The 20,417-nt window shown below is 45.7% G+C and overlaps 1 protein-coding gene across 4 annotated transcripts; it reads left to right on the plus strand.

Annotated features, from left to right (window-relative positions):
* The first annotated feature begins 14,940 nt into the window (after nt 1–14,940).
* LOC125524732 (CBL-interacting protein kinase 19-like) lies at nt 14,941–19,693 on the plus strand. 4 transcript variants are annotated; one of them, XR_007290931.1, is made up of 3 exons: nt 14,941–16,666; nt 17,336–17,433; nt 19,415–19,693. XR_007290931.1 is itself a non-coding variant. In XM_048689780.1 (2 exons), the coding sequence occupies exon 1, from the start codon at nt 15,093–15,095 to the stop codon at nt 16,656–16,658; it is 1,566 nt and encodes a 521-aa protein (XP_048545737.1). In that variant the 5' UTR covers nt 14,941–15,092; the 3' UTR covers nt 16,659–16,666; nt 19,415–19,693. The 4 variants fall into 4 exon arrangements, 2 of the variants coding, with proteins under 2 accessions (XP_048545737.1, XP_048545728.1); XR_007290929.1 differs by having other exon boundaries at nt 17,336–17,428; XM_048689780.1 differs by lacking the exon at nt 17,336–17,433.
* Nucleotides 19,694–20,417: the final 724 nt, after the last annotated feature.

The following is a 20,417-nucleotide window of genomic DNA, read 5'->3' on the forward strand; positions in this document are numbered from 1 at the left end:
ATTCTGTCAATGACCGCGTCATCCGGGAGATTAACTCCCAGCTGAGTCAAGCGGTTATGCAACCCATACATTGTGAGTATGTGCTCACTGATAGAACTATTTTCCTCCATCTTACAGCTGAAGAACTTGTCGGAGACTTCATATCTCTCGACCCGGGCATGAGCTTGGAAAACCATTTTCAGCTCTTCGAATATCTCATATGCTCCGTGTCGCTCAAAACGATTTTGGAGCCCCGGTTCTAAGCTGTAAAGCATGCCACACTGAATGAGGGAGTAATCATCAGCACGTGTCTTCCAAGCATTCATAACGTCTTGGTTCTGTGGGACGGGTGCGTCACCTAGCGGTGCTTCTAGGACATAATCTTTCTTGGCAGCTATGAGGATGATCCTCAGGTTCTGGGCCCAGTCCGTATAGTTGCTACCATCATCTTTCAGCTTGGTTTTCTCTAAGAACGCGTTGAAGTTGAGGACAATGTTGGCCATTTGATCTACAAGATATATTGTAAAGATTTTAGACTAAGTTCATGATAATTAAGTTCATGTAATCAAATTATTCAATGAACTCCCACTCAGATAGACATCCCTCCAGTCATCTAAGTATAACATGATCCGAGTTAACTATGTCGTGTCCGATCATCACGTGAGACAGACTAGTCAACATCGGTGAACATCTTCATGTTGATCGTATCTTCTATACAACTCATGCTCGACCTTTCGGTCTTCTGTGTTCCGAGGCCATGTCTGTACATGCTAGGCTCGTCAAGTCAACCTAAGTGTATTGCGTGTGTAAATCTGTCTTACACCCATTGTATGTGAACGTTGGAATCTATCACACCCGATCATCACGTGGTGCTTCGAAACAACGAACTGTCGCAACGGCGCACAGTTAGGGGGAACACTTTCTTGAAATTATTATGAGGGATCATCTTATTTACTACCGTCGTTCTAAGTAAACAAGATGCAAAAACATGATAAACATCACATGCAATCAAATAATAGTGACATGATATGGCCAATATCATATAGCTCCTTTGATCTCCATCTTGGGGCTCCATGATCATCTTGTCACCGGCATGACACCATGATCTCCATCATCGTGTCTCCATGAAGTTGCTCGCCAACTATTACTTCTACTACTATGGCTAACACGTTTAGCAATAAAGTAAAGTAATTTACATGGCGTTTCTCAATGGCACGAAGGTCATACAAAAAATAAAGACAACTCCTATGGCTCCTGCCGGTTGTCATACTCATCGACATGCAAGTCGTGATTCCTATTACAAGAACATGATGAATCCCATACATCACATATATCATTTATCATTCATCACAACCTTTGGCCATATCATATCACAAAACACTTGCTACAAAAACAAGTTAGACGTCCTCTAATTGTTGTTGCAAGTTTTTATGTGGCTGCTATAGGTTTCTAGCAAGAACGTTTCTTACCTAGGCCAAAACCACAACGTGAATTGCCAATTTCTATTTACCCTTCATAAGGACCCTGTTCATCGAATCCGATCCAACTAAAGTGGGAGAGACAGACACTCGCCAGCCACCTTATGCAACTAGTGCATGTCAGTCGGTGGAACCGGTCTCACGTAAGCGTACGTGTAAGGTTGGTCCGGGCCACTTCATCCCACGATGCCACCGAATTAAGATAAGACTAGTAACGGCAAGCAAATTGACAATATCGACGCCCACAACTACTTTGTGTTCTACTCGTGCATAGTAACTACGCATAGACCTAGCTCATGATGCCACTGTTGGGGAACGTTGCAGAAAACAAAAAAATTCCTACGTTTCACCGACATCAATCTATGGAGTCAACTAGCAACGAGAGGAGAGTGCATCTACATACCCTTGTAGATCGCGAGCGAAAGCGTTCAAGAGAACGGGGATGATGGAGTCGTACTCGTCGTGATCCAAATCACCGATGACCAAGCACCGAACGGACGGCACCTCCGCGTTCAACACACGTACGGAGCGGATGACGTCTCCTCCTTCTTGATCCAGCAAGGGGGGAGGAGAGGTTGATGAAGATCCAGCAGCACGACGGCGTGGTGGTGGATGCAGCAGTGATCGCAGCAGGGCTTCGCCGAGTTTCTGCGAGAGGGAGAGGTGTAGCAGGGGAGAGGGAGGCGCCAAGACTTGAGGTACGACTGCCTTCCCTCCCCCCTTTTATATAGGCCCCCTGGGGGGGCGCCGGCCCTGGAGATGGTGGGATCTCCCAAGGGGGGCAGCGGCCAAGGGGGTGGAGTGCCCCCCAAGGCAAGTGGAGGGGCCCCCCACCCTAGGGTTTCCAACCCTAGGCGTGGGGGGGGCAAGGGGGGCGCACCAGCCCACTATGGGCTGGTTCCCCTCCCCACTTCAGCCCATGGGGCCCTCCGGGATGGGTGGCCCCACCCGGTGGACCCCCGGGACCCATCCCGTGGTCCCGGTACAATACCGGTGACCCCGAATCTTTCCCGATGGCCGAAACTACACTTCCTATATATAATTCTTCACCTCCGGACCATTCCGGAACTCCTCATGACGTCCAGGATCTCATCCGGGACTCCAAACAACTTTCGGATTACTGCATACTCATATCTCTACAACCCTAGCGTCACCGAACCTTAAGTGTGTAGACCCTACGGGTTCGGGAGACAAGCAGACATGACCGAGACGACTCTCCGGTCAATAACCAACAGCGGGATCTGGATACCCATGTTGGCTCCCACATGCTCCTCGATGATCTCATCGGATGAACCACGATGTCGAGGACTTAATCAATCCCGTATTCAATTCCCTTTGTCAATCGGTACGTTACTTGTCCGAGACTCGATCGTCGGTATCTCAATACCTTGTTCAGTCTCGTTACCGGCAAGTCACTTTACTCGTACCGTAATGCATGATCCCGTGATCAACCTCTTGATCACATTGAGCTCATTATGATGATGCATTACCGAGTGGGCCCAGAGATACCTCTCCATCATACGGAGTGACAAATCCCAGTCTCGATTCGTGCCAACCCAACAGACACTTTCGGAGATACCTGTAATGTACATTTATAGTCACCCAGTTACGTTATGACGTTTGGCACACCCAAGGCACTCCTACGGTATCCGAGAGTTGCACAATCTCATGGTCTAAGGAAATGATACTTGACATTCAGAAAAGCTACAGCAAACGAACTACACGATCTTTGTGCTATGCTTAGGTTTGGGTCTTGTCCATCACATCATTCTCCTAATGATGTGATCCCGTTATCAATGACATCCCCATGTCCATAGCCAGGAAACCATGACTATCTGTTGATCAACGAGCTAGTCAACTAGAGGCTCACTAGGGACACATTATGGTCTATGTATTCACACATGTATTACGATTTCCGGATAATACAATTATAGCATGAATAATAGACAATTATCATGAACAAGGAAATATAATAATCATTTTATTATTGCCTCTAGGACATATTTCCAACAGTTATTGAGAGATATGGTTAGCAATAAAGTATAATGCAGTTAACTTGAGAAAAAATGTCATGAAGAAGATTTGAACTATAATTAGAAACTTGTCATTCTTTCTTTGTAGGCTGCTGGGAAAAAACAGGAAGAAAGACTTGTTCCTAATAGCGAATGACCGCCGCACAAGCCCCTAAAGTCATAACAGATTGGGCACTAGAAATGAATGAACAACCAATTTAGTCGATAGTAAGATTGGGCTCGTGATTTGGAAGAGATTAAAGATGTTTACATTGTAATTTACCTCCATTTCATGAATTGCATCGAACCCCGTTGGGGTTTTCTTGGCTGGGACAAATTGGAGCAAAATTCAAATAATCACCGAAAGTAGCCGTAATACCTGTCGATAGTTGAGGACATCGACTTCCGGCAACAGATTGCAAGAACGTTGAGTAGGAGCTGCAAGAAAGTAGATCTACTTGATCGCGGTAGAAAGGAAGAAGACGATGGGAAGAGACTAAACAGAAAGAAGACATGCATGATTGGATGCGCACATGAATGAAATATAATATTCAGGCCAGCAGTGACCGTAAGTTTCAGAGGGCAAACTGAAAATATTAGGGTCTAAGTTTTGATCGAACAAATGACGTTAACCCTAGGAGCCCACAATGAGATCAAAATTTAGAAAAGTCATTGCAGTTGGAAAACCGAAATGTGTTAAAGAATTATTTATTTAACGAACTCGTCCAACAGTTCCATAAGTTCAGATTTGGTCGTACAATTATTGCATTCTTGAATCTAAAGGTAGATTTATCACAGATGATAGCATGCATCGCAAGGCAATAAAAAATAGCAAAAACCACAATATGAAGTATCCATGGGAAAGGATGGAATGAACTTGGCAAACGACAGAAGAGGGCGAACTGACGAGTCTGAATGAAATAAAGGGAAACAAATGAAATAGAAGAAAAAGCAATAGCGTATGAAGACAATTAGAAGGTTGAAAGGAAATCACGGATACAGGAATAGACAAGCAGTAGAAGAACAGATGAAGAAGAAAAAAGATGAACGGTATGAAATAACTGTTAGAAGATAACAGGGCGATGAAGCGTAACAGAAAGTGCACGGCCTTAGAAGTACACGTGGAGTATGCATTTTGTACAGAAGAAACATGTATGATGCCTCGCATGCACATATTTAAGGGCTGTTTGGTTCTAAATAAGTCACCAATTTATAAGTCGAAAAGTGGAAAAAGTGATTTATTTTGTCAAACAGACCCAACTTATAAGTCACCCCAATTTATAAGATGGTGTTTGGTTCTCTAGTCCTAGGACTTTTTCTAGTCCCAACTAAAAAGTCCCTAGTCCTTAAAAAGTCCTTCCCTGTTTGTTTTCAAAGATTAAAAAGTCCCTAGTCCCTTCCCAGAGGTTATTAAATAACCATGTTGCTCCTAGTATATAGAAAAATAACAATTAAACAACACCATGGGGTGGCGGGCCAATGGGTGCATGGAGGGGCATTGTTGGAAAAGTCCCAAAAAGACTCTCCTTGAGAGTCTTCTTCATTTAGTCCCAAATGCCTAGTGTAGTCCCTAAAAAGCTCTTCCTGTTTGGTAAAAAAGTCTTTAAGAAGGACTTTTTCTAGTCCCTACACCAAAAAGTCCCTGGAAACAAACACCCCCCAAGTCATAAATTGCTCCATCCCAACTTAACACTTATAAGTCACCTCTTTTTGCGTGGGTCCCACTACCTTTACATAAAAAAACAAGGTGGGAAGGTGTGGTTAGATGACTTATAAGTCAGGTGACAACCAAACAGACGCGACTTATAAGTCACTGGTTTTAAGAGCAACTCCAATGGGGCGACCCATTTCGTTCGTTTGGGTCATCCGGACATAAAAACTGGCCCAACGAGGCGACCCAAACGGACGTTCGTGTCCGCCTGCTGTCTGTTTGTCCTCCGTCCCGACCCAAATTGAACGCAAAAATGGGCCACGAATGGGTCCACGGCGAACAAAACGAGCGCTCTCGTCGTCCGCTCTCGTCCGCTGCTGCCCTCTCGTGTCTGCCCCTGACCCACGTATCAGTGACACAGCACGCGCCGATCGACGGGGCGAGATCCACACCTAATCCAGCGCCGCCCACACGCGCCGTCCCACCCCTCGCCGGCGTCAAGGCCCATCTACCTCCACAACCGCTGCAACGAGGAGCGAGCCCACCGGCGCAGGCCGCCACCTACAAGATCCTCGACTTCAGCGCTAGCAAGATCCTGCGGCGGCGCGAGGGGGAGTAGGGAGCGACGCGGCTGGAAGCAGCGACGGCGCGACGGGGGTTGAAGGGAGCGACGCGGCTGGAAGCAGTGAGGCACCACGACGAGGAGCAGAGGGGCGGCACGGGGAGGTGCCCGCCGGCGAGAAGAAGGAGAGGGGCGACGCGACTGGAAGCAGAGGTGCATGTCCACTTTTGCGTCTGTGCGTTGGGAGCAGTCGTCGTCCGTGTGCGTACGCCTCATATTCGTTAGGCGGACGGGCGACCCAAACAGACAAAAGGCGGACAAAATCCATATCCGTTTGGGTCACCTCATTGGAGTTGCTCAAAGTCAGCTGACTTATAAGTCAGGTGACTTATTGGAACCAAACAAATCCTAAGAATTTCCATCCATTTTTCAATCAATTGCTGCAAAAGACGTGTGCACGTATCACGGCGCAGATCGACGGCGGCAGATGTTTTCCGCATGTGCGTGCCCCAACGCATTTTCGAAAGATGCCACGTTTCACAAGTTTAGAACAATCGCGCACGTTGTTTCAAATCGAACGCGAAAAGAGCATGTACTGTTCCCGCAGGTGTACAGTAGCTGTCTCGGCCCCTTCACGGCTGACCGCTCCCGCCGGCCCAAAAATTGCCCAACACGCGGAACGAATTGAATTCGCCAGCCGCCGTCCCGCTTCCCCACGTTCGCCGCGAGGCTAAATTTCGTATTTTGATCCTTTTCTAGAACCTATTCAAAATTTGACTCTAGTTTAAAAAAAAAACGAGATCTGACCCTTTTGCTATCGTCAGGACCTTGGCGGTAGGGTATAACAGCCTACCACCAAGATCCCTACCTGGCGGTAGGGTATAACAACCTATCGTTAAGTTCCCTGGCGGTAGGGTTGCATGCTCTACCGTCAAAAACCTCTTAAGTATTGACCACAGTGCGTGCCTCGCGGGTAGGGTTGTGCAGGCTACTGCCAGCCCGATTGGCGGTGACGATGTTTCCTACCGTCAAAGTCCCTAGCGGTAGGCTGTTAGACCCTACCACTATGACTCTAGCGGTAGCAAAAAAATCAGATCTTGAATTTTTTTTAAACTAAGATTAAATCTTGAATAGGTTTCAGAAAATGGTCAAAACACGAAAATTTGCCTCGCCGCTACCCGGGGCAAGAAAACTCCCGCCGACGCCGCGCCCGCGCCGCCCAGGAAAGCTCCAGCCCGCGTGGCCGTGTCGTAGCGTGGTAAACTTCACTTGCTCGCGAATCGCGACCGCTCCCTCCCGGCCACTGGCCGCGCACCACATCGCCCGTGTCGGTCTCTTTTTCTTCGTTCCGAAGGTCTCGGCCGCGTCCGTCGGTCGTCGCGGAAACTCGCGTCCTCGTCGCGGCCTGCAGTCAGCACCCCGGGCGGAGACGCGAGCTGTGCAGGCAGGAATCCAGACGGGATGATTCCCTCGTCGTGGGAAATCATGTGCGCCGACGTGCTCGTACTACGTACGTACTCCCTTCGTCCGAAAATACTTATCATCAAAATAGATGAAAATAGATGTATCTAGAACTAAAATACATCTAGATACATCTACTTTTATCCATTTTGATGACAAGTATTTCCGACGAAGGGAGTACATGGATGCGCGGGCATGTTCGGCTTGCCGGCCGCCCGCGTGATCATGCCCAGGCCCGACTAATTGGCCGACACGCCGAACTTCGTGCCGTGCGTAGCTGAATTCCCCTGGGTGAATAACGTTTTTCCGAGAACGAGGCGGGCGCATGATTGGCACAGCTATGATTCGAGTTGATGTGCGCCCGAACTACCCATGGAAATGCCCACGCTCTCTGTCGCGTACAAATTGGGGTGTGTTTTATGGATTCTGGTTGTGGCGTAAGGGGCTGTTTTTCTCGTGCCGCAAATGTGTTCCATGCTGTTTCTGAATGTTGCCTGCAATGGTCTTTGGTTCTGATACAGATGCTGTGGCATTTTCTTGAGGATATTTGCAAGGAAAGGCGATTTGTTATATTTCTTCATTCTATCCATATATCAAGATTTTTTTGTGATAAATTCAAATATCAAGATGATACAATCACACCCAGCCCGGCCTGTACATGACCCGATGCACACAACCAACACTTCAAACCCAACAAAAAAGAAAATATTGTTTGCACCCAAAATAAAGAAAAAGGCCAGCCTAACATTAGATAGGTACTCTACAAAAATTCCACCACCGTCCATGTTAGGAGAAAATCTCACTAATCATATGCTCCAGTCAGGTAGACGTCATCGCAAAAATTTGTATGTTCTCTTCTATAACCTATGCAGAATTGATCAAGTATGGAGTCATCTCGAACATGCATGAATAATCTGCACAAGAGATGACACACATTTTTATTATTATTGAAAACACGTCATTTCCAAATAAGCCACATAGTTAAACAATCCAATACAAGCTTGGATATTACACCACCATCGGGGTAGCACCCATCCAGGTATCTTCCCAGAATCTCCTCAAAACCACCCCTAACTGATAAAGTGTTAAATTGTAAAATAATTCCTTTGCTTTCATCACACTAGAACAAAAATATGAAGCGTCGGGGTTCCAGTGAAGTTAGGAAATGGCTTTCGAACCCACGTACTTGTTGCGAATGAATTTCTGCCACATTTTGTTTTCAGTAAAAAGTTTATATACCCAATTGTTGAGAAAGGCCAACGTTTTCAATCTCAAGATTCCAAGATGACCTGACTTTTAGGTCGATATAACACATTTCATGTTGCTAGCTGATATTTCTTTGATTTATTATCACACAGTCAGAAAAAACGAGATGACCCCCCTTCTGTGAGTGAAAGAAGTATTACGGCCTTGACTATTTTTGCGACGCATGCACGCAATTAAAAATACTTCGGCTACGATTTTGTTGTTGCAATGGTTAGATGGTCCAGATGTCTTACTTTAACCTTTTCCTCTCTCGCAAGGTGACTAGGGAAGCCATTCTCCCCTTGGCAGCTATCCCATGGATTCACCTCTTTCTCTGTCTGCCGCTCATGCGGGTGGTGACTGGGAGGGAAGGAGAAACCTGGTGTCTTGGCTTCGGGTAGTAGATAGGTTAAGGTTTTAGTCCTCACAGAGACAATGCTCAGATGAACGGTGACGCTTCTTCTTCAAGTCGGTCTTCCGTCATACTACAATCGTCCCCAAAAGTTCGTCTATTAGGACGAATTAGACGGAGCTCCGGCATGGATTCGGTTCGTTGGCGCGGCTTGGTTAGGCTTCTCGTCACGCGTATGCGATGCGAGATTTGATGTCAGATTGTTCAAATCGATTTGAGGGTTCAACAAGGATGACTGTGGCCTCGAGGGCACGTGCATAAAGACTTTTGAGCTGTCATCGACAACGCCAGACCAGCTCCATTACATGAGTGGCGACAACGGCGCGTCGGCGCCTCGTCCTAACTACGGTAGTGGTCGATGTACCTTCTATTATATTTGGGTGCTTTTGTATTTCTACTAAAATTTTATAATACTCCCTCCGTTCCTAAATATTTGTCTTTCTAGACATTTTAAATGACGATCACATACGGATGTATATAGACATATTTTAAATTGTAGATTCACTCATTTTGCTCCGTATATAGTCACTTGTTGAAATCGCTAGAAAGACAAATATTTAGAAACGGAGGGAGTAGATCTGAATACTCTTTAAAAACTGTCAGACGGCCAAGAGGCGGCCGATCGAGGGCTCACCCGGCGGCCAATGTAAATTTTGAAATGGCCCCTCCCCCAGATAATTGGCAGGCGGCCGGACTTCTCATCTTGGACGTCATCATATTCCGTGGCCGATGCTTAAGAAAAGCTTTGTCAGCAGGCAGAATCTAATCACGGATCCACGATCTGGCCAGGGGGACTGGAAGGGACGACGCTCATGTCAACTGCGTGACATGGTAGCCAGCCATGGTCACCCTCTTGTAGACAACGACACGGCGGAGACTTCGGGCCGCACAGCCGTACGCACGCCGGCCGTGTCCGGTAGCTTTAAGGTTAGATTTTTGGAATGTGCTCTGGCTTGAGAAGCAAAATACCTTCGCACGTCCCTGCGTCACCTCATTTTGTTGGGATGTTCTTTCTTTCTTGTACAAGCGAAACCATTTAGTACGGTCAGGTTGGTGAACCTCGCGGTGCAACTTGCACTTTTAAGGCCTTCTTTTTCCTGGCAGACCTACCTCTGTTGTTTTCCCTGCTTGTCATTATTTGGGGAGGCTTGCCGGTCCGTATATATATTATGGGAAAGGAAATGAGTGTGATGTTATGTGTGGGACAAGTTGCGCCTCAATCGCCCACCGGCGCAGAGTGCATGCTGGCCGGAAGGATCTAGAACGTGGATCCGGGGAAAGAGACTTCCAAAATACTCCTATAATTGCGGCAACTTGCATGCAGCTTGGAGTGGTTTGCAGAGCACTCACTACAGCTCGGCTGTTGTTTTCATGGCCCTGATGCCCTCGTGGCCTTGTTGTATGTCCTTGTACTATCATGGTATCTTACATTTTCTGTATGATTGATTTGCTTCCTCAAGTAGAAATTGGCACTTGGCAAAAATGGAAAGGAGAAAAAGCAGGAGAGGAGTGTTTAACTTCTTGGCATTTGGGCCAAAACAAGAGCAACCATTCTCGTCCACATTGCACCATATACATCTCCATAAATAGAATAAGTTCATTAACATCTTTTTAAGAAAAAATAAATCCTTCTATCGTGTCTCCGTAAAAGTAAGTAAGAGATGCATAAAAAAAAAAGAGTTCAATCTCCTGAAGAACTATTGGACTGTAATAGACAACATAAATGTTTTTTTCCAAGTTAGAAAAGACTATTTGTCAAAATCTATTAGGAACCCATGTCTATGGATTTTTATGGATCGCCCCCAGTGTTTGGCCTAGGGCTATGTAGGTGTCAGCGGCAGATAATGAGGCCCTTCTCCTGCCCTCGGGGGAAGCCGGAGTGGTTGATTAACTCATACTTGTCGATTCCCGCCACATTTATTATGGGTTTTTATCTTCTGCATGAAAGTATTCATGAGAAGATTGCCAAATATCAGTCCAGGTTCTTTTGGGAGGTAAATACACGGGCAATTATAGAACTTGCACGTGACGGTCAGTTTGATACATAAACTTGTAAATACATGTTTCTAGTCATCAAACTTGCGTGGGTGTGCAAATACGGTGCTTTCTACCGTAGTTGGGCGTATTACATGCATGCGGCGTGCCAACATTACATGGGCCCGCTGTCAGTGGCTGAGGAGGTGGGTAATCCGCATGCGTTTTTTTTTTTCAAAAAGCACCTTTGCATATCATTTTTTACACAGAAAATTCTGAAATAAAACGGAAAAAAAGATGGATCAGTATGGATGGGATTCGACCACACCTGCAATTCGCATGCATATTGCCCGCCAATCGGCTAACTGACGTTTGACGTCTAACGTGCACAATTAGCTTTATATACGAGGACCGTTCTAATTAAAATAGAAATCAAAACCAGAAAAGGGTTTGTGAAAAGGTGGAAGCCCCGGTTCGAACCATCCGGCCACAATGACACATAAAAAGATAATGACAATTTATCTTATGTATTTTGCTTTTGTTTTTTCTATGTAAGAAAACAACTTATATTCTAGATAAATTTTTTGGATAGATTGACTAGATTTCTCTTTTGAATTTGAGTATTTTCCGGAATGAATGCATGTATTTTTTACGAACAAATCAACCAATTTTCGTTAGAGTATCTGTAGCAGACCCCTTATATGTGGACCCTTGTAGTGTGTTTATAGTGTCTGTTCAGACAACTTTTTGGCGCAAAACCGTAAACTGGCGATTATTTTATGGGTTGGCGCAATATGAGGGATTTGCTAGAGATGTGCTTAGAATTCAAAAAAAAATATTAGAAAATCTAGATAAAACAAAATATAGTGCAGAATGAATGTATGTTTGTGGGCAAATTAACTAATTTTTTGTTTGAAATCAAATACTTTTAAATGAAAAAACCTAGATAAAATAAATGTAAATAATTTCCTTTGGACAAATCAAAAGAAATTTCTGTTTGAATTCGAATAACTTTAAATTTAAAAATCTTGATTAAAGAAAATATAGGTCAGAGTGAATGTACATTTTTTTGACAAATCAACCTTTTTTAAGAATTTGAATAACCCAAACAAAAGATAATATAGTCCATAATGCATTTACATAAATTTCTTTCGAACAAATCAATGGAATTTTGTTTGAATTCGAATAATTTTAAATTGGAAAACTAGATTGAAAAATATAGGCCAGAATGAATGTACGTAAATTTTCCAGACAAGTCAACTAAAAATTTGCTTGAATTCTAATAATTTTAAGTTACAAAATCTTAAAAACAAAATATAGTGCAGAATGAATGTCCTTAATTTCCTTTCAGACAAATCAGCAGAAAATATGTTCGAATTTTAATAATATAAATTTGAAAATGTTAAGAAAAGAAAATATAATTCTAAATGTGTACCTTTATTTAGCCTAAAGGATCTACACATTGGTAGTCCGTGTAAACAACAACGGTGGTGTGGTTAGACTCTAGCGCAATTACAACTAGTCGATGGTTCGAACTCCCTCAGACCTATTTTCTAGTCCAAATTATTCACAACGCACACTGACGGACAGGACCCAGCAGGATACTATTTAACATTACATGTGTGGGAGGGCTTTTGTACGAAGTTTAAAAAAACTTGAGGGTGTTTTTATAAAAAAATATCACATGCACAACGCTTCAGCCACTGACAATGGGCCCCGGCCACGCTGGCATGCCATGTAGGCAGTGAATACATCCGTGTACAGGAAATGTGATTGTATTTGCACGTCCACGCAAGTTTGATGACCAAAAACACGTATTTTGCAAGTTTATGTATCAAACTGACCGTCGCATGCAAGTTCTAGGACTCCTGGTGTATTTACCTGATGAGAAGGGCAAACAAAACTATTATATGGTCAAATGGTCCGAGTTATGCAAGCCAAAAGATCATGGGCTCTGGGCACCATCTTTACTAAACCCATGAATCTGCCTCTTCTCTCAAAGTGGATTTGGCGTATTGTCACCAATGGGGTGGTCCTTTGGGCATCCCGAAGGTCTTGCTTGGGCGGCCCTGCTAGAGTTCCTACACGAGTCTTCTTTGTCCGACGAGTCTGGTCACATGTCTTGCCATTTGGAGCCCTTCGGGGTATTTTCGACCAAGTCGGTGTATCATGTCATTGCGGCCTCTCCTGGATCAGAGGAATTGACTCAAATCTGGAGCGCCAAGATCCCCTTTAAAATCCATATTTTTCTTTGACAACTCATTCGTGGTCTAATCCCTTCGGAAATGCAGGTCTTAAAGCGCAATGACCCTGACAATGGGCGCCGCCGCTTGTGATTTGTGGAGGAAGACTCCAATCATATTATTATTTTCTTGTGCGACTGCATAATTTCTTTGGAGTTGTCTTGGGGGGGGGGGGTCGTTTTTTCATATTATACATCATTGAACTGACGCTATATGTAAACTTTGCAGTTTCTTGAAGCATTGGATGATGCTCAGTAAGCAACAGGAACGCGACACAATTAATGATCTCATCGACAAACTAAGAGTTGCGGCTGCTCGATTGTCGCCTCCAATCCCTGTTGTTTCGTAGTGGCTATCCCTTTGGTTTGCCTGGGCATATGTTTAGTTGGTGCCTCAAGAGTTGTACTATCCCCCGATCCATATTATTGTCGCTGATTTAGTAGAAGGAAATATCTTTTTTGTTTTGTTTTGTCAAACCTGAACTTGTATGGATGTTTTGATGTGATGCTTTATCTATAAAATGAGACGTAAAACCTTTTTTGGTTCATAACTAATTCAAAAAGATTATTTGAGGATGACAAACCTTGATTAAAAATTGTAATGACTAGAATTGTGGCAACACATAACTAAGTTCACATATGTTCGATACTCTTTTGTTTTTGTGAGAAAACTTCCGTTCTATTCATCTTCAATCATGACAACACAACGAACACTAGAAATACTAAAAATACATCCAGATCCGTAGACCATCTATGGACGACTATTAGCACTGAAGCGAGCCGAAGGCGCGTCACCGTCATCGCCCCTCCCTCGTCGGAGCCGGGCAAAATTTGTTGTAGTAGATAGTCCGGAAGTCGTGTACTAAGGCCCCATAGGACCAGCGTAGCAGAACAACAACCGCCGCCAATGAAGAGTAGCGTAGATCGGAAGGATCCAACCTGAAGACACACAAATATAGACGAACCACGACCAGATCCAAGCAAATCCACCAACGACAAATCAGCTGGCGAAATACCTCCGCAGGCCTATCGACGATGCTAGACACAACGCTGGGATGGAGGTTTGGTGGGGAGAACCTTATTCCATCTTCAGAGAGCTGACATAGTCTTGTCTTCCTGAGTAGGATACAAACCCTAAGAAAACTCAAAGGAAGATCTAAAAACAGAGCCCTCTCGTCGGCAAGGGTCTGATTCTCCGCGCCACCATGGCCCTAAGGCCACTGAAGACGAGACGGACCGGCAGCCATGCATGCGGAAGACAGAGAAACCCTAGGCTTTTCTTTGAGGAGGAGGCAGCTAGGCCTGCGTGAGACACGTGTATGTTTGATACTCAATAATGTACAACTTTAAGTTAATCATATTTGTATAGATTTTGAACAATTAACACAATCATATTTTTGTATGATCCTGTTCCATGGAGTTTGCGTATGGCGGGGGAATGCATTTTCTGGGGAGCCTTCTGCTTATATTTTTTTCCCAAAACAAAAGTATTTCTCAAGCTCGACGTGCTAAGATCGTTAGTTCTGATTCCTGTGAAATTTTACCACCGCTAAAATCATTGAAATTTTAGCATTTTCGATGGTTAGCTTGGCAAAAAGACTAATCTTTTTTTCATTTAAGAGTTACGTATTCGAGCAGACACCACCACATTTTTGTCTAAAAATAGGTTGTATTTGAACATGACTTGAATTTATATGTCACCCAATTGTCTTTCCCCCACCCAAACCAGCAGAACCCTAGAAAATTCCAGAAATTTCACCACACTCCGAGTCTGAAAGGGAAGGAATTGAGGAGGAACACACTGGCATGGAGCTGTTGCCTTCTCTAGAAAAAGAAGTTGGCATTGAGCTGTAAACGCACGGCAGAAACCATTTAAAAACCAGAAGAGAAAGGGAACAAAAAGGTAGGAAAGCCCTCCGGAGCCTGCCAGACATACCCACCCCCAACCGCAACCAGCTCGCATCAAATAGAGCGAAACAACAGGAAAGCGAAGCCAAGCTGTTCCCGTCCCGTTCCGTTCCGCCCACCCCCGCGCAACCCGCCTCCCTCCCCGCGCCTCCGCCCGTCCCGCCCCCCATGGCGGCCACCCCGCCGTCGTCGCGGGACCCGTCGCCGCAGCCCCGCCGTCCCGCCGCCGCCGCTGGCCGGCCCGCTGCCAGCGGCACCGGCGCCGGCGCCAGCGGCAACGGCAAGCGCGGCGGCCTCCTGCTCGGCCGCTACGAGCTGGGCCGCGTCCTCGGCCACGGCACCTTCGCCAAGGTCTACCACGCGCGCCACGCCGACACGGGCGAGACGGTCGCCATCAAGGTGCTGGACAAGGAGAAGGCGCTGCGTGCCGGCCTCGTCCCGCACATCAAGCGCGAGATCACCATCCTCCGCCGCGTCCGCCACCCCAACATCGTGCGCCTCTTCGAGGTCATGGCCACCAAGTCCAAGATCTACTTCGTCATGGAGTTCGTCCGCGGCGGCGAGCTCTTCGCGCGCGTCGCCAAGGGCCGCCTCAAGGAGGACACGGCCCGCCGCTACTTCCAGCAGCTCATCTCCGCCGTCGGCTTCTGCCACGCGCGCGGCGTCTTCCACCGCGACCTCAAGCCCGAGAACCTCCTCGTCGACGAGCGCGGGGACCTCAAGGTCTCCGACTTCGGCCTCTCCGCCGTCGCCGACCAGTTCCACCCCGACGGCCTCCTCCACACCTTCTGCGGCACCCCCTCCTACGTCGCGCCCGAGATGCTCGCGCGCCGCGGATACGACGGCGCCAAGGCCGACATATGGTCCTGCGGGGTCATCCTCTTCGTCCTCATGGCCGGCTACCTCCCTTTCCATGACCAGAACCTCATGGCCATGTACCGCAAGATTTACAGAGGGGAATTCCGCTGCCCGAGGTGGTTCTCCAGAGATCTCACCAGCCTGTTGAATCGCCTTCTCGACACCAACCCGGAGACAAGGATCACCATGGCCGAAGTCATGCAGAGCAGGTGGTTTCAGAAGGGATTTCGGCCTGTCAGGTTCTATGTTGAGGACGATCAGCTGCACAGCTTAGGGGACGGTGAGAGTGAGGAGCTGGGGCTCGTCGAACCTACCGAGCCGCCGCCTCCTCCTCCTCTTCCGCCACCGCTGCCACCACCACCGCAGCAAGAGGATGATGACTCAGGGTGGGAGTCGGATTCCTCCGTCGCATCCTGCCCTGCCACGCTGTCGTCCGAGGAGCGGCAGCGGCCTGCCGGGCGTCTCACACGGCCAGCAAGCCTCAACGCTTTCGATATCATATCCTTCTCCAAGGGATTTGATCTATCAGGGCTGTTCGAGGAGCGAGGGAGCGAAGTGAGATTCATCTCAGCACAGCCCATGGAAACCATTGTTACAAAATTGGAGGAGATTGCCAAGATGAAGAGCTTCTCCATTCGGCGCAAGGACTGGCGCGTAAGCATAGAAGGCACCAGGGAAGGGGAGAAGGGGCCATTGACGATTGGGGCTGAGATATTTGAGCTTACACCAAGCCTCTTGGTGTTGGAGGTGAAGAAGAAGGCTGGGGATAAGGCAGAGTATGATGACTTCTGCAACAAGGAGTTGAAACCTGGGATGGAGCCTCTCGTGCACCACCAACAGGGCTCGGCTCGAAATGTACCTTCTGATACGGAGTAGTTCTAAAGGTAGCTCTCTTGCTTGAAAGGAATATAAAGAAATTTTGGATTAAAAGGATGTGTCTTTTATATGTTTAAGCATGGGACCTGAGCAGAAAAATGCCATTCGTATTCCTTAGTCCCTTTGTGTTAGTATTATTCATTTTTGCAATCCAGAATTTTTTATGCTAGCGTTTACTGTGTTTGTTGTAGTTGTTACATACATATATACAGTCTAAAGGGAGTTGTGGACTTCGCTTTCTCTACATTATCAATGTTTATCCTAGCTCAAGTGCTCATGTTAAATTATGCTTTATTCATAATAATTTACAAATTTCATCTGTAATTAACTCATCTCTTAAAAAGTAATGTACCATTGGAACTTTCGTGAGTGCTAGACTTACGAGTATTATAGCTGTTGTGTAACTTCTTATCTCAGCTTTCATCAAATAACCATCACATCAAAAGCAGAATGGCCATTGGCTCGCCAATGTCCAGCTTCAGCGATATACTACCATTCTGTTTTATCAAAACAAAATAAGATCTGAGGAAGTCATGCCCTACTGATGATCGTTTCAGTTGAACAAAGCTCTGAAATTTGAATCTACTCTATAGATCAACTTGGCTTTCTTATCTTTGAAATTAGTACAAAATCGTGTTATTCCCTCTCATTCTTCTGAGTCAAGTTGGTCTTGACAGAAACCGAGCAGAAGCGAAGGGTTGCAAACAATTCAATTCCTGTTCCTGCAAGGTCACAAACATATGTTACATATCAGTGTTATTCAGAAAGAGGTGCGGTAAGTTACTTGCATATTCTAACAATCGTCTATTAATTCCAAACCTGTTGGTCCAGAAAAAGGAAAGACAAACTGAAGTTTAGTGCATATCCTTTTCTGCGTCAAACATTGCAAATGAAGAGGACCAATGGTTCTGTGCTCCTGTATAGTCGTGTATGCGAGAATAGGTAAGACACTTAGCATGTACCATGATTCTGGAGTTGGATGGGACGATAGGGCAGGAGGGGCTGCGAGGAATGTGTCAAGGTTGGAGGATGGTCAATGTAGGCCACTGGGGCTTAAGATTGGACACTGTTATATGAATAAAGTTAGAGCAGGCATCACACTGAATAAGGTGAAGTTTAGGGGTCAGGATATAAGCATTTACTAAATATTTTATGTTGCATATGCCTATTCCTAATCTATTCCATGTACATCAGAGGTTGATATGTTATTTCAGAGAGGTACAATTAAGTACAGTAGCTTCCAAGCAACTGGACACTTGATAAGTTTTCTTATGTAATCATATGAAATTTGATAACATAACTTAATTGTTATAATAATATAACTAATATAAGAACAGTATGGCGTGACAAATTACAAAGGGATAATAGCTCAACCAGGCCAAGAATTGTGACAAAAGATCTATTTTTAGCTGAATGCATACAGTTGTCACACTGAATAAGGTAAAGTTGGCCAGGTTAGGGGTCAGGGATATAAACATTTACTGAATTACTTGTGTTACATATGTCTATGCCAATCTACTCCATGTACATCAAAGGTTGATATGTTGTTTCAGAGGAGGTGCAATAAGCACCTTCCAACACTGGGGTAATAGGAGCTCAATCATACCAGTAACTGTGATGATGAATGGTTGCTGAATGCAGTGAAAAAAAAGATGGCATGGTTAATTTCTGATCTTCGATTATGGATGTGTTCTTATCCAGTTTTGAAGATGTACATACCGGCAAACTGATCGTGTGAATACCTACTATGCCACCGGTTCTTGTTTATTAATTCACTCCATCAAATAAATTTACAAGTAGATTGATTGGGAAATTGCAATGTGGCGTGAAGGAAGGGAAATGCTTCAGAAATACCAATGTTGTGCATAACAGAATGCGCATAAGGTTGTCATGCTGGCTACCTTTTCATGTTTCATTAAATAACAGAAATGTTGATTTTTTTTCCTCTCTGCTCATCAACAAGGCATGCCATCTGCATAAGGTTGTCATGCTGATTCATGTTCATTAAATAACAGAAATGTTGATTTTTCTCTCTCTGCTCATCAACAAGGCATGCCATCTGTTGTCGCTCTTTGCTGAACAAGGATCTAGGCTGCAGTTGCCAGTTAGAAAGGCTAAGCGCTGGCAATCACATAAAGACATATAGGCGTGAGTGAAATCAATAGCCTGTGGCAGTACATCCTTGGAAGTCACTGCTTCGCTGAATCGTTTGACAGTTGTGTTTGGTGATTATTATCCTATTATCTTGGATTGTGTTTATACTTAGGAGCTGTTCGGTGATCCACTAGCACCGCCAAATTTGAGGATCTGCAGAGCAGCTATTCCCCCGCTCCGGGATTTTTGACTTGTGGTCCGCCAGCTCCCGAAGCAAGAGTGTGGAGCGGAGGAGGGCCGAACAGGCCTTTAGTTTACATGAGGCTCATGTTTCCTGTAAATTCTTATCCCATTCTATTGCATCCATATGGGAAGTGCTATACACACGACGATTTCTCGCCCGAGCTGTGTCCTTTGATCGAACGTGAGAAGCAAATCTGACGATACATGACAGCGTCGGGTTGGTATCGTGTGTGAAGCAATTTCATATCCATATTCAGTTATCATTTCGATAGTGATCGAGGGATGCAGATTGATGTCTGGCACTCTTAATTTCTGTTATCTAAAAATGTGAAAAGTTGTGATGACAGGAAGATAAGATGTTGATTTGGTCTTCATATATCATACATAAAACGGATCTGACATCTTGTTATTGGTTGCAGGTTGGCCGGTTTCAGTCACACGGAGAAGTTTCTCTATCTAGTTGCGCTACCACTGGCGTTGTCTCTAAGAGTTTGGTTGCCTAGAATGGTACCCGCCAACGCTATTGGTAGGAAGGATCTTGACTTGGAACACCAGACTATAAATAGTCAGCTTCAATTTGGTTGCATAGAAATGTCGTTCTGAAGCAAGACGCGGGTTCGATTCAAACCGGAGAAAAAGTCTGAGATTCTTGCTGTACAACATACATGGTGGTCCAGTAAGGGCATCTTCAACGCTGACTCTTAAATTGCCCGCAAACGTCCAAACCACCGGACACACATTATCATCCAACGCGGCACCTTTAAATCGCCCGCAAACGTTCAGACCATCGGGTACACTTTGACCACTTCCACGTACACGTCCGACACCTTGGTCCCATCCAAAAATATCTCCCACGCGAACAAACCTCTGCTCTCTGTGCCACATTCATACCAGTTCAGAGCGGACACGACTGGTCATCGAAGCCAGCATTGAAGCGGTGCGCCGACCATGCCGCATCCAGATCGATCTCCACGCACGTTCAATGCCGGAGAGATGTGACTGGACGGTCCGACAGCTTGGTCCCATCCAAAAATATCTCCCACGCGAAGAAACCTCTGCTCTCTGTGCCACATTCATACCGGTTCAGAGCGGACGTGACTGGTCATCGGAGCCAGCATTGAAGCGGTGCACCGACCACGCCGCATCCAGATCGATCTCCGCGCACGTTTAGTGCCGGAGAGATGTGACTGGACGGGACGGCTATCGACCGCATTTGAACTGACTGCCCATTCATCTGCCTGTCGAGAAACCAACTACGGCACCCGCATTGACAGATCTCATCGCTGGCGCTTGCAATTTTATACGTAGCCACACTTGACATGATCCACCCAACTCCACGTCTGCTCCCTTTCCTCCTCCATGCACCACCTCTGTCATGACCGCGAGCTCTAGAGCAATGTGGGAGAGCCTCTCGACGGAGAA

Source organism: Triticum urartu, chromosome 1 (assembly GCF_003073215.2).
Source record: "Triticum urartu cultivar G1812 chromosome 1, Tu2.1, whole genome shotgun sequence".
NCBI classification, from domain to species: Eukaryota; Viridiplantae; Streptophyta; class Magnoliopsida; order Poales; family Poaceae; genus Triticum; species Triticum urartu.